Source organism: Ovis canadensis, chromosome 19 (assembly GCF_042477335.2).
Source record: "Ovis canadensis isolate MfBH-ARS-UI-01 breed Bighorn chromosome 19, ARS-UI_OviCan_v2, whole genome shotgun sequence".
Classification (NCBI taxonomy): Eukaryota; Metazoa; Chordata; class Mammalia; order Artiodactyla; family Bovidae; genus Ovis; species Ovis canadensis.
The window spans coordinates 64,077,178-64,090,202 of record NC_091263.1 but is presented as its reverse complement, the minus strand read 5'-3'; the positions used below and the strand labels follow the sequence as shown (position 1 = coordinate 64,090,202).

Genomic DNA, 13,025 nt, shown 5'->3' with positions numbered 1-13,025 from the left:
ACAACAGACAGGGCAACAGTAATTTTTAAATTTTTATTTGTGTATTTTTATGTTTGCAAAGAGTAAAATTCACTCTTTGGGATTTACAGCTCTGTAAATTTGGCAGACACATGAAAGTCATGTAACCACCATCACAATCAAGATTTTAAAAAATTTTTTCTAATTCCTAAAATTTCCATCTCGCTACCCCTTTCTAGTCAAACCCTTCCCCTGCCTTTAACCTGTGGCAACCATTGATCTTTTCTCCATCACTGTCATTGTGCCTTTTCCAGAATGTCATGTAAAGGGAATCATGTAGACTGTAGCCTCTTGAGACTGACTTCTTTCACTTAGAAGAGTATGATTGCATCAGTTATCTTTGTTGTTATTCAGTCAGTCAGTCGTGTCCAACTCTTTGCGACCCCTTGGACTGCAGCACACCAGGCTTCCCTGTCCTTCACCATCTCCCAGAGCTTTCTCAGACTCACACCCATTGAGTCGGTGATGCCATCCAACCATCTCGTCCTCTGTCATCCCTTTCTCTTCCTGCCTTCAATCTTTCCCAGCATCAAGGTCTTTTCTAATGAGTTGATTCTTCACATCAGGTGGCCAAAGTATTGAAGCTTCAGCTTTAGCATCAGTCCTTCCAATGAATATTCAGGACTGATCTCCTTTAGGATTGACTGGTTTGATCTCCTTGCAGTCCAAGAGACTCTTATGAATCTTCTCCAACACCACCATTCGAAAGCATCAATTCTTTGGTGCTGTCTTTTTTATGGTCCAACTCTGTCACTGTTTATGCTTTTTCCCTATCTATTTGCCATAAAGTGATGGAACCGGATGCCATGATCTTAGTTTTTTGAATGTTGAGTTTTAAACCAGCTTTTTCACTCTCCTTCCATAAATAAAAATTTCACCTTCATCAAGAGGGTCTTTAATTCCTCTTCACTTTCTGCCATAAGGGTGCTGTCATCTGTATATCCGGCAATCTTGATTCCAGCTTCTGCTTCATTTAACTGGCATTTCACATGATGTACTCTGCATATAAGTTAAATAAGCAGGGTGACAATATACAGCCTTGATATACTTCTTTCCAATTTTGAACCAGTCCATTGTTCCATGTCCAGTACTAACTGCTGCGTCTTGACCTACATAGAGGTTTCACAGGAGGCAGGTAAGGTGGTCTGGTATTCTCATCTCTTTTAAGAATTTTCCACAGTTTATTGTGATCCATAGTCAAAGGCTTTAGCATAGTCAATGCAGGAGGCAGGTAAGGTGGTCTGGTATTCCCATCTCTTTTTAAGAATTTTGCACAGTCAAAGGCTTTATAGTCAATGAAGCAGAAGTAGATGTTCTTCTGGAATTCTCTTTTTCTCTGATCCAGCAGATGTTGGCAATTTGGTCTCTGGTTCCTCTCCCTTTTCTAAATCCAGCTTAAACATCTGAAAGTTCTTGATTCATGTACTGTTGAAGCCTTGCTTTTAGAATTTTGAGCATTACTTGGCTAGCATATGAAAAGAGTGCAGTTGTGCAGTAGTTTGAATGTTCTTTGGCATTGCCCTTCTTTGGGATTGGAATGAAAACTGACCTTTTCTTTTGAAGAACATTGGTTTTATAAAATGAAAGTAACTCCACGGACCTGAAATGTTCAGTATCACCAATTATGACGTTATATTTGAAGACCTTAGCATTTTGTGTAACCTAAAGACATGGATTTTGCATACATTGATCTTTAGTGTCGTGTTTTAGATTTCTCAGTTTCTCTTAGTAACTTCTCCCTTTATCAGCACTACAGAGAGTAAGGAAGTACTGTCCCTAAATCCTTCCATCACCAGTTCATACTAATACAGAAGTTCTGAACCTGGAATAGGCCTCAGAACGACCTGAGAGCTTGTAAAAACACAGATTGCTGACCCCCCACAACCCCTGAGTTTTTGATCCAGTGGAGCCTGGGAATTTGTGTTTCTAATAAGATCTCTAGTGACTTGCTGCTGCTGGCCAGGGAGCTATTTTGAGAACTCCAGGAAACAGCTGTGCCCATTTTTGCACCGTTGTACCCTCTGCTGCTCCAGGTCCCCTCCCACCTTTGCCCTGTTCTGGAAAGCACAACCTATACCTGCGTGTGTGAAAAGAGATCCCTACCTGACTTTGCATGACCCCAGGCAAGTCCCTGCTGCTGCCTTTTCTCCTCACAGAGAAAGGCAGACGACCTCAATCCCAAGGACTGCAGTCCTCAGACTTTGTGTGTCTTCCAAAAAGTATATTCAAGCAGCTGACTCATTAGAGGCCAAATGTAGATGTACAACCATCTCCATCCTGGCCGTAGCAGACTGCTATGAAAGGGCCATATTTATTCATCCATTTTCATTTTCCACTGATAGGATTTCAAAAGCCATAATTGCCTTCAATGACTTTTCTAATTCAGTTATTCTTTTACTACTTCATTGCCTTAGGACTCTGGCCCTGTGTAGAATGAGGAAATGCCTTTTGTTATAGCTCATTATTAAATGGAGCCATGCCATTTTTTATTGATATAAAATATACAAATAATTGCACAGGACCACATTTCAAAGGTTAATGAGCAGTTTAAAAGATTTTTTTATCTTACATCACTTTACAACTAATTTCTCACTTCAGAGTAAATGCATTGAGGCCTATTAGGAAAGTGGCTGAGCACTGTTGAAACCCACCTTGTAAATTGGTGGGTTAGGAATGGACACAGCGTTTCTCCTCACAGTCTAAGAATCCAGTAACAAGTGCAGGGCCCCCAGTGACAAGGCAGCTGCAGGGGCAGCAGCAGTCCAGGGGCTCTAGGTCCTGTGAGGACGAAGAATGGAGCCTTTTCTCCTCAAGGACAATCTCTGAAGGAAACCCATCTCCCTCAGTGCAAACGAATGTCAGCCATTAATGTGAGGACCAGCCCCCAGCAAGCGTCCTTTGTGACTGGCTGACGGAGGGTAAAGTTCTAACCAAGTATGTCTTATACATACAAATTCTCTTGAATGAGAATTTTTAAGAAAGAAAAACACTTGACAAAGGCCTCTTTGGGATCCAAAATACTTCTCTTTCCAGAGAGTCCTTGCCTTTTGCCCCTAGTCTGGGAAAAGAGTATCTGAGATGCACGTGTAAGTTCCAGCTCTTACTTAAACCCCCAGAGTGGGAGCCCTTCCTGATGGGGGGAGACAGGGTGGCTTCCCAGTGCTGTAGATGAGATCCCACCTTCTCCAGGATTCCTTTGGTACAAGAACAAAAGCAGGAAGCAGTTCCCCAGCGTCCTTACCCATCACAGAGGGCTGGATTTCGCTTCCTTCCCCTGAGCTCATTTCGGGTTTACAAAATCTCTGCTTCCCTCTAGGTGGAGGCCGAGCTGATTGACAAGCTGGACAGCATGGTGTCAGAAGGGAAAGGCGATGAGAGCTACAGGGAGCTGTTCGGTCTGCTGTAAGCTGCTTCAGCCCGAGGCACCCCACGTTGGGGTAGAGGGTGAAGTGGGCTAATGAAGGGTAGGGGTGCAGCCTGTTCTGGGCAGGCTTCAGAGCGTGGGTATCAGGAGAGACCCAGGTTGTTGCTGGTGGTAGCAATGCTCATCTCTGTCAACAAGAAAGAGACTTCATGACAGCAGGCTCTCTCAGGGATTGTCGTAATTAACTGAAAGATGTAGACACAGATAGTAACTCTGAGCTCTTGGGTTTGCCAGTAGGAAAAGGATCATCATATGTCTTCATACCATGTGCTGTATCCTAGTTGGGCAAACAGCTCATAGGGACTCAATGAGGGCTCAGCACTGGCCTTTTTTGGGGAGGGGAAGGGGTTTAAATCTCAGCTTTGTAAGACTGTACAGTCAGCTTGAAAAATACTACCATGCATTTTGTGACTTAAACAAGTTATATCCCCTTTCCAGACCAGTTTCACTTGTGAAACAGGGTGGCTGTACTGACTGAATGTCAAGGGTCCCAGGTCCATCAGTATGGCTTCTGCCCTGAGTTGATGGGGCCACAAACCCTGACAGGACCCAGCTATAGGGCTCAGTCTAAAGGAGGGACTCGGGAGAGCCATGGTTCTTCCACATAGGCAATAAATTGGGTTTTTTATCTTCCCGAAAAGCAAAACGTGAAGACATTTACAGCTTTAGAGCCCCCTCCCATCTCACTCATTGTTTCTAGCTGTGAGATTTTCTAGCTTTAGCATTTTTAAGATAAGCTTATAACATATTTTCTGTTAATTATACTGTACATTTGCTTAGAACTTTACAGTGGACAAAATATGTTGACATTTCTGATTTAATCCTCACAATACATCTGTGAGGTGGGCAGGGCAGAGAGTATGCTGATGAGTAAAAATAATGCAGCTGAGCTTGGAGAGGTGGTGGCATTGCCCTCAGTTGCATGGCCACTAAGAAGCATGTCTGGGGATACCACCCAGACGTTCCAGGTTCAAGAGGGGGATATCTTTCTCCTGTACCCTGCGTATGTAGTTTGTTCCTTGATGAGTCATGCAATAAAATGCGAATTCATTTGAAACTTAAGTAACTTTAATTTGTGAAAATGAATCCATCCCTAGGATTTCTCTTTTGGCCAGAGAAGTTTCTAATTATGGAAATAAGGAAGTGAAGTCTCTTCCTAAGCCACTCACTGATGATTTTACTACAAAGGAAAAAGCACAAAAATAACTTGGAGTTAGTAATTACCTGATAAAGAAATGTTTCATAAACTCTTCTGAGTCATGTCTGAGAACTAAAAGCCACTGATAACCGTGGAGCAGCATTTCCCAGTTTGTGTTCAGGAGAAGATGTTTGTGTATGTACACTGGGGGATGTAGATCATGGGCTAATCAGTTTAGAATAGACTCAGTGAAAGAAAATTAAACAAAGCTCTGTATTGTATAACTTCTCAAAGCCTTCAATATGCAGAAAGGTGTGAAAAATCTCTTCAGAGGAGGGTGTAGTGATCCACCACTTTCATGCTTGTTTGCTCACAGAACACCTCTCTGTCCCCCAGGACACCAGAGCTCTGTAGAACATAGTTTGGGAAATGTGTACACAGTAGCTTTTCCCACACAGCTCAGAGGTGAGAACCAGTGATCCTGCCATCTTGCTCTAGGAACATGGGTCACCTGGGAAACCCTCACTCTCTCAGAGGCCCCATCTCAGGTTAGACGCTCTGTGCAAGGAAGACAGTTGGCATCACCACAGCATCAACAACAGTCAGGCTATGGGTGTGAGTCCCCACTGCCGGTCCCTGGCTGAGCCCTCCACTCTAGGGGACTCTCATGACCTCAGGGAGTTCAGGCCAGTGTACAAAGGGGTCAGCAGTAAGACCTGCACCTGGGATCGTCAATGGGAAGGTAGAGGATCTCAGAAGCCAGGTTCTTTGGAGAAGTCAGAGCCTACCTGGAGATAATAGGAGCACAGGCTGACAAGTGAGAAAAGGACCCAGGCATGCAGCTCTTGGCTCTGGCCATTTTCTCTAAGTCTTCTGTGACAGTGGAGATGACCAGGCATAACTCTTGGACTCACTCTCTGTCCTTCATGCTGCACCCTCAAGACTGATTGCAGTCTTACCCTTGGTCTACATGAAAAGGCTGGTCAGCGTGTTTGCTGAGGATGGTTCTGAGCAGTGATAGAGGGCAGCCAGCCAGTTGGCAAAGCCAGGTCTCTCCCTCAGTGGACTGGTCCTCAGCTGCTTCCTCAGAACAAAGTGTGTACCCCTGCAGGGGCTGGGGCTCTGAAGCTTCTCCCTCAGCTCAGGGGCATCCTTAAGAGCTCACACAGGACAACGGAAGACATGTTCATTTGTTGCTGTCCATTCAGTAATTGCTTTGTCTTTGCTTTCTGCTGCATGGAGTAGAACCCAGCTGTTTGGGCCCTACCCCAGGTAAGACTGCCATGTGGTAAGTCTGCCGTCTCCAGATCCACCACAGGCCCCCCGGGCTCTGGGACCTTACTCTGGTGCCCCCGGGAGGCTCATGAATTGTGCATTCTGTTTGCTTCTATCAATAGCCTGCTGGAGAAGGTTGAACAGGAGACATGGCGCGAGACCGGCATTTCCTTTGTAACCTCAGTCACCCGCCTCATGGAACGCCTTCTTGACTACAGGTATCTTCTCAGGAACCTACCTGACCTCTTCTCTGGTCACATGCTCTCCCCAGCACAAGGATCCCCTGACCTTAAAATTGAGACCACGTGGCCACAAGAGGCAGGGCTGATCTGGTATTGTGTGCCATCACCAGTCATTAGGAATCTCCTGATAGCCAAGGAGGAAGGGGTGAAAGCCTTCTCTCAGGGGTAGGCCAGGATTTCCTAGGCTTACCCCTGATACATGGGCACATGTACCTTGGCGGTGTCATAGGGATATGTAGCCATCTGGCTTTTCATCCAGAAAAGTCAAGCCTCAGAGGGATGGGCACAGCAAAGAGGAGAAGGGCTGTCTCCAGAATAAGGGGGAACCTTAGTACAGACCTTCCTCAGGGCCGTATGGCAGGTGGGCAGAGAAATATCACCCAGTGAAGAACTGTTGTACTTGTTTGGACTTCCCTGGTGGCTCAGCAGTAAAGAATCTCCCTGCAATGCAGGAGACATGGATTGGACCCCTGAGTTGGGAAGATCCCCTGGAAAAGGAAATGGCAACCCACTCCAGTATTCTTGACTGGAAAATCCCATGGACAGAGGAGCCTGGCATACTGCAGCCCATGAGGTGGCAGAGTCAGACATGACTTAGCGACTGCACAGCAACAGAGCTGTGACCCAGGAGGACTTTCACTTCTTTTTTCCAGGGCAAGGGGTACCCGGTTTTCCCATGCCTCCATTCTTTGTGTAAAATCCATTTATTTCTGTCCCTTGACCCTGGCCAGGTGTAGATGAGAGGAGGCAGCGTGTGAGCACAGAGATCTTTATGATATGTGGAGTCTGGGAGATCACACGTAATCCATTTTTTCCTGAAAGCCTGCCTTCTCAGTCATATCATGGCTTTTGACTTAGCCTAAAAGGAACACTGCCACTGCCACCGGGGCCTTAGTTCTCTCAGTAGAGTTCAGGGGAGCCAAGAGGGCCTTTTGGGAGGTTATAGGGGAAGGTGATAAGGAATGAGGAGGGATGATAGAGGACACCAGCCTCAAGCAGTAGTTATCTTCTCTGTGCTGTGTCTCATGCAGATACCAGGGGGCTGCACCTGGGACTCAGGTGGCTGTGTGTACAGGAGGCTTCTTGCTGGATTCACAGCCTGGTCCTCATTCTCTCATCTCCTTGTGCTAGGCCGCCCCTCCTTGCTAGAGGAGCATGGATTTGATTAGTCCCCACTCTCCTTTGGCGAGGATCCATTCTCAGTGTTCTGTGTTCTGTGTCTGGCAGGCCAGCTGTGACCCCTCCTGCACCCAAGCCTGTTCAGCAAAAATGCAGCTCAGCCCTGGCTGAAGCTACCCCTAAATCCTCCCAGTTGGAGGGGATTCCAAGTACTAGTGCATGAGAAGGACACCACAGGGAGAAAAGTCAGTGAGATGATTTACGTGGCGGCTGTGTCATGGTTGCTGGGCTACAGGGTTCTGAAAGCAGGTCCCTGGAATAGAGTGAATTGGCTTCTCCTAAAAACTGTCCTACAAAATGAAAACTGCCCTTTAAGGACGGCTCTTATGACTGGTCCCTTCAGGGAACTTGAGTGTGTAACCTTCTACTTTACTGACATACTTATGCACTGAAGATGTTGGTAGGTGCTACTGAATGCCCTGATATAGCCTCTGGGCCCTGTACTCTGCCACCGGAACAAGGGTCCAGCTGAACAGAGATATTTGAGCCCTAGGAATGGGTCCAGAGCCTGGAGGGACCCCCATCTGTGGACAAGTTTCTGTTGGAGAGCATCCTCCTGTGGGGTTTGGACACATTGAACCCTCGGGGACACTGCAGGTCTCTGTGTTGTCCCAGAGGCACCGCTTGGTGCATTCATCTTCACTCTCCCCTCCAGGGATTGCATGAAAGGAGAGGAGACAGAGAATAAGAAGATTGGCTGCACTGTTAACCTGATGGTGAGAGAACCTGGGCTCTTCCTCCTCTCTGCCTCATGGAGTGGCTTCTGTCCCACCCTGTGATCGCCTTGTCCTTTCTGCAATACGTGGCTACAAGCCTAAGGGTTTGCATCAGGACATCAGCCCTGTCCCTGGAAACTCACATTCCCACTCTGGAAAGGAATACAGTGAGCCTCTCCTTGGACAGAGCTGTAGCCTGGCCTCTTGGCAAGGTCCCACCAACCCTGACATCCCATTTCTACCACTGATACTCTTCCTCTTTCTCACCATTCAGGACCCCTGCAGACCTGCCAGAGGTTTTGCTCCCAGCAGGGGTGCCTTATGATTGGCCCCTTCACTTTCTGGTGCTGGCCGCCCCCATGGCCTGTCTCCTCCTTCCTGTCCAGCACTCCTAGGCTTTTGGCCCTCTGCCTGGAGCTCAGCCTGTAGAGGGGGCATCCCCTCTCGCCTTCATGTGTACATCCTCCTCTCTTACAGAACTTCTACAAATCGGAGATTAATAAAGAGGAGATGTATATCCGCTATATCCATAAGCTCTGTGACATGCATTTGCAGGCAGAAAACTACACAGGTAAGCAGGAAGGGAGAGCCAGGCCTCCTCCCGGGAAAGGACTGGACAGACACTTGCAGCTGACAGGGGAAAGCTCTGAGCTGGGGCCTGCCAGGTGTCAGCGGAGTGTCAGTGCCCACAATGCCCATCCCCTCACCCCTTGCCCTCAACTCCTTTGTAACATGTGGTGGAAAGAAAGCAGGGGGAACTTGCCCTTGTGCCTGGCTGCCGAGGTTCTTCCACTCTCTTTGCCTCCGGTTCCCACCATCTGAGGGTGACCTCCAGATCCCGGGAGCCAGGTTCAGAGCCTCCTGAGCTCTTTGTTGCTCCTCACAAGCAGAGCCTTTCAGAGGACCTCACAGCTGGGCTGAGTGAGGCCACAGCCCAGGCTCTTCACCTGACTCTGGGGCCTCCAGAACATGGTGGCGGACCTGCCTTGTGGTCTGGGTTCTTCCCCTGCAGCCACCCTGCAGCCCCACACTGAGCTCCCAGTGGAGAGGATTGTCAGTGTGCACCTGACTTTCTGACAGGCTGGACAGGGGCCCTTTCACTGTATCACAATTTCATCCATTACTAAGGCCTTTTCTAAAAGAAAAATTTAAAAACATAGCTGTCACACTATTTACTGAGTGCTGCTCTGAGTCAGGAAGACAAGTGTACCCACACACGCCCTGGGTGATCACCTTGTGCCACAGTTCCCCCCAAAATAACCACTTCTTAACCATGGTAACAAGCCACCATATCTTAGCCCTTGAGCCACAGGTGGTGCGACAGGCCAGGAAATTCAGGCCGCTCTTGTCCACAGTGTTACTAGAATGAGATGAATTTGTAGAAATGCAGAAACCTCCTTCCCTATTTTCTGTTAGATGTTAGAGAGCGTTTCACAGAGATTCCACCTTTCCTGACACAGCTTGGCAAGAATTAACTCTGAAATGACTGGGCTGAATCTGCCATCCTCTGCATCCACTTCCACCCATGATCCCAGCAACCCTTTGAGGGGGCAGTGAAGTGACAGACTGAAAAGTTCCATGTATCAATAGAGGCATTTACTAAACTCCTAGAGCACTGGGACGAGACTGAGAGGCTAGGTCGGGAATTCGGACAGAGAAGGTGCTAAGCCTTGCTTCTGGTGGCCTCAGGAATAACATCTACAAAGAATATTGACAGGGAACAAAAAGATTTCACATGATTTTCTACGTTCCACAGAGAGGCCTTGCAGGCCTCCCAGGCTTGTCCCCACAGTCAGAAAGGGCTTCGCAGCTCCAGTGAGGAGTCACGTGCGTCCCTGGGCAGGAAGGCTGGTCGCCAGGGCATAGGTGGAGAGGCAGAGGTGAGCAGGGCCTGGGAAGGCTGTGGGCAAGCAAGCCTGGCTAAAAGTGAAAGTGGGTCACAAGGTAATTAGAAAAGAGATTCTCCACAGTCATGGGGAGCAGATTTGAATGGGGCCTTGAAGGCCAGGCAGAAGCTCAAGCTAATTAAATTGCCAGTAGGAGATGCCCACCAAAAAGAAACAAATAGAACAGGATGGAGCAGGCTGTGTGATGAGGACCCAGAGCAGCAGCTGTAATTCAGTGTGACTCACTCCGGGGGTTAGGAAGCCACGGTATTGAGCTACAGCTGTTTTATAAACCCTCCCTAGCAGTTCCATGGGTACAGGAGATGTCACCAGTCCTCCGCCCAGGGCCCAGCTCTTCTATGAGTGGAGCCCTTCACACAGTTGTCACCATACACTCCTGCTCTCTGGTCCCTTTAGAAATGGTCGAGATGAGGAGACAGGGTCATTCCCAGGGCCATGCTGAGGGCAGAAAGTGGAGCTGGAGGTATGGAGGCTGGCTGTGGGATGGCCAAGGAAAGCCTGTCAGAGCTCATCCCTCCGATCCAGTTCTGAGAAGGCTGGGAAAGAAGCACTAGTCCCTTGAGCAAAAGGGAACCCAGGAGCTCTCTCTGACATGGCAGTGTGCCCCAGAGTAAAGCGACCTGTGCACTGACCCTGGGGTACCTGAGCCACAGCTTATCCAGAGCCCAGAGCAGGTGACCAGGCTGAGGAAGGACGGTGTCCACTAGGTCCCTTCATGCTGTGGCCAAGGGCTGGTGGGTGGCTGGACAGCCCCTCTCTCTGTCCCCACAGAAGCTGCGTTCACTCTGCTCCTCTACTGCGAGCTGCTGCAGTGGGAGGAGCGGCCCCTGCGGGAGTTCCTCCACTACCCGCCCCAGACGGAGTGGCAGCGGAAAGAGGGGCTGTGCCGCAAGATCATCCACTACTTCAGCAAAGGCAAGGTGGGTGTCCCCGGGCGAGGCTGCAGTGCCTCGGCCCCGACTGGGCTCCGTGGCGCCTTAACCTGCAGGGGTGGCAGCAGCTGCAGAGGCTGCTGTGAGGGCTGGTGAGGAGGTGGGTGCCTATGTGCATGCATTGAATTTGGAGGCAGCATGACTTTCTCCAGGGGAAAAAAATAACAGCTTAATTCTGTGGCTCGGAAGCCAGTCGCAAATTGAGGGTGTAAAAGACAACCCCACATGCCAGCTTTGCAAATCTGTAAATACTAATGCTCCAAGGTCAGGGGCTTCTGGGCCCCCTGCTTGTGTGTATCAGAGTTGCTTAGGTTACGGTAGCATTCTGATCCACCATAGAAAATGTGAGCCGTAAAAATGCATGGATTTTAACCACAGCTGAAGGAGGCCCGTGCTGCCTCCTGTCCATGTTCTTGTCTTGGGTCTCTCTTCCTTACAACACCATCCAGGTTCCTCTCACAGGCTTGTCCCCTGTTAAACTTGACTCTCTGGAATTAGCAGGCATTGTCAGCATTGGTTCAGACTTCCTTGGAACTTCCCTACCATCCTGCTCCAGTCTCTGAGAGAGTTCCATATGGGGCCCTCTGACCACCTGCTGTTGGGTGTGCCCCATACACTGGAAAGGCTAGGTTGGTGTAACTTGTTGAAGCTGTTCCCTCATTACTCAGCTTTGAGCACATCTTAGACAGCTAAACTAGGATCATGCAGGTAACTATGGTGGCTGAACACCACACTTGAATGAAAAAAAAATTTTTACTGAGTTATTTCATCATAAAAAAGATTAAAACGTTAATACCTTTTGCCCATAACTCAGAAAACATTCATCAGGTTTACACAGCATGGGAGATTTCTGTCTGTCAAAAACATCCACCCACGTTAGGGAATGCACTGGTAAGTAGGATCCTGTCTGAAACCTCAGGAGCTCTCATTCCACCCAGCCCAGAAAGGAGATCCATGCCTTGCTCTCAGCCAGCCACACATGACTGAGCGACGGAGCCAGCCCAGAGCATCCTCTCCTTGCTGGTCCAGAGGTGAACTGAGGGCTCCATGCCAGCATGCTTGTAGGTCTGTCCTCCTGGCACGCAGTCCACCTGGACTTGCCACCTACCCATGTGCCCAGTGAGCCCTCCCAGCACAGAGGCACTGGCGTAAGCATGGTGTGAGTGTGCAGGAGTGCTGTTAGTATATTAGGTCTCTTTTCTTTCCATGAGCATAGAACACAGAGAAGAGCTGTGCTTATCTGATTGAGCCTACCTGTGGATCATTTGAGCATTCATGGTCCCCCTTTCACTCCACACTACAATAGTGTTAAAAAAGCAGGTTTAACGCTAAATATGAACAAGGGAAGGGTTTCCCAGGTGGCTCAGTGGTAAAGAATCTGCCTGCCAATGCAGGAGACATGGGTTCGATCCCTGGGTTGGGAAGATCCCCTGGAGAAGAAAATGGCAACCGACTGCAGTATTCTTGCCTGGCAAGTCCCAAGGATAGAGGAGCCTGATGGGCTACTATCCCTGGGATTGCAAAAGAGTCAGACACCACTTAACAACTAAACCACAACAGCAGCAACATGGACAAGGGAGGGTAATGCAAAGCCTGCCTGAGTATTGTGGATGAGCAGGAAGGGGAGAAGGACTGAGAGGCTCCACAGGCCACCTTCTCAGGAATCTCCCAGTCCTTCTGCCTTTGCTGTGAATTGCTGGGGGAGCCACTTCTGTGCTCAGTACAAACCACTCAGTGAGCCCTTCCATGAGCTCATCCTCACAGGGTATTTATTGGAGGCCTCCTCCTAGGCTTGTATAGAAGGTGTGATTTTCTGTTTCTGTTCCTCCATACCTGATGGAGTCAGTGGATAGGGCTAACCCATTCTCTTGAAAGCGTTCAGGGCTTTTTTTCTAAAAGCTCCAAAAAAACAAACCCTGGCTGATACAGAAAAAGTGCTTCCATATGGTTCTCAGTGCCAGGAGGAAAGTGAGTTTGGCAGTCAGAGGAGGGCAGGAAGAGAGAAGACTGCAAGGGAGCGGGGACAGGCAATGAGGTTCTTGACCTCAGCACTTCTAGTACAGCCTGCCTCACAGCCACTTTCCTCCCACTCCTCCTAGTCTCTCTGTTACCCACCACATACAGATGACCCCATCTCCTTTGGTCCCACGTTTCTCTCCTGAGTATCTAGAAGGACTGAACCAGAAGTCCAGTT

At 48.7% G+C, this 13,025-nt stretch overlaps 1 protein-coding gene across 1 annotated transcript in view; it reads left to right on the top strand.

Annotated features, from left to right (window-relative positions):
• The window catches only part of DOCK3 (dedicator of cytokinesis 3), a 291,789-nt gene that overhangs the window by 246,736 nt on the left and 32,028 nt on the right, over nucleotides 1-13,025 (top strand). The window contains exons 33-38 of the mRNA XM_069561103.1: nucleotides 3,335-3,420; nucleotides 5,826-5,852; nucleotides 5,978-6,073; nucleotides 7,932-7,992; nucleotides 8,470-8,563; nucleotides 10,671-10,819. Of these exons, the coding sequence (XP_069417204.1) occupies nucleotides 3,335-3,420; nucleotides 5,826-5,852; nucleotides 5,978-6,073; nucleotides 7,932-7,992; nucleotides 8,470-8,563; nucleotides 10,671-10,819 (513 nt within the window). The remainder of the gene's footprint in view (nucleotides 1-3,334; nucleotides 3,421-5,825; nucleotides 5,853-5,977; nucleotides 6,074-7,931; nucleotides 7,993-8,469; nucleotides 8,564-10,670; nucleotides 10,820-13,025) is intronic.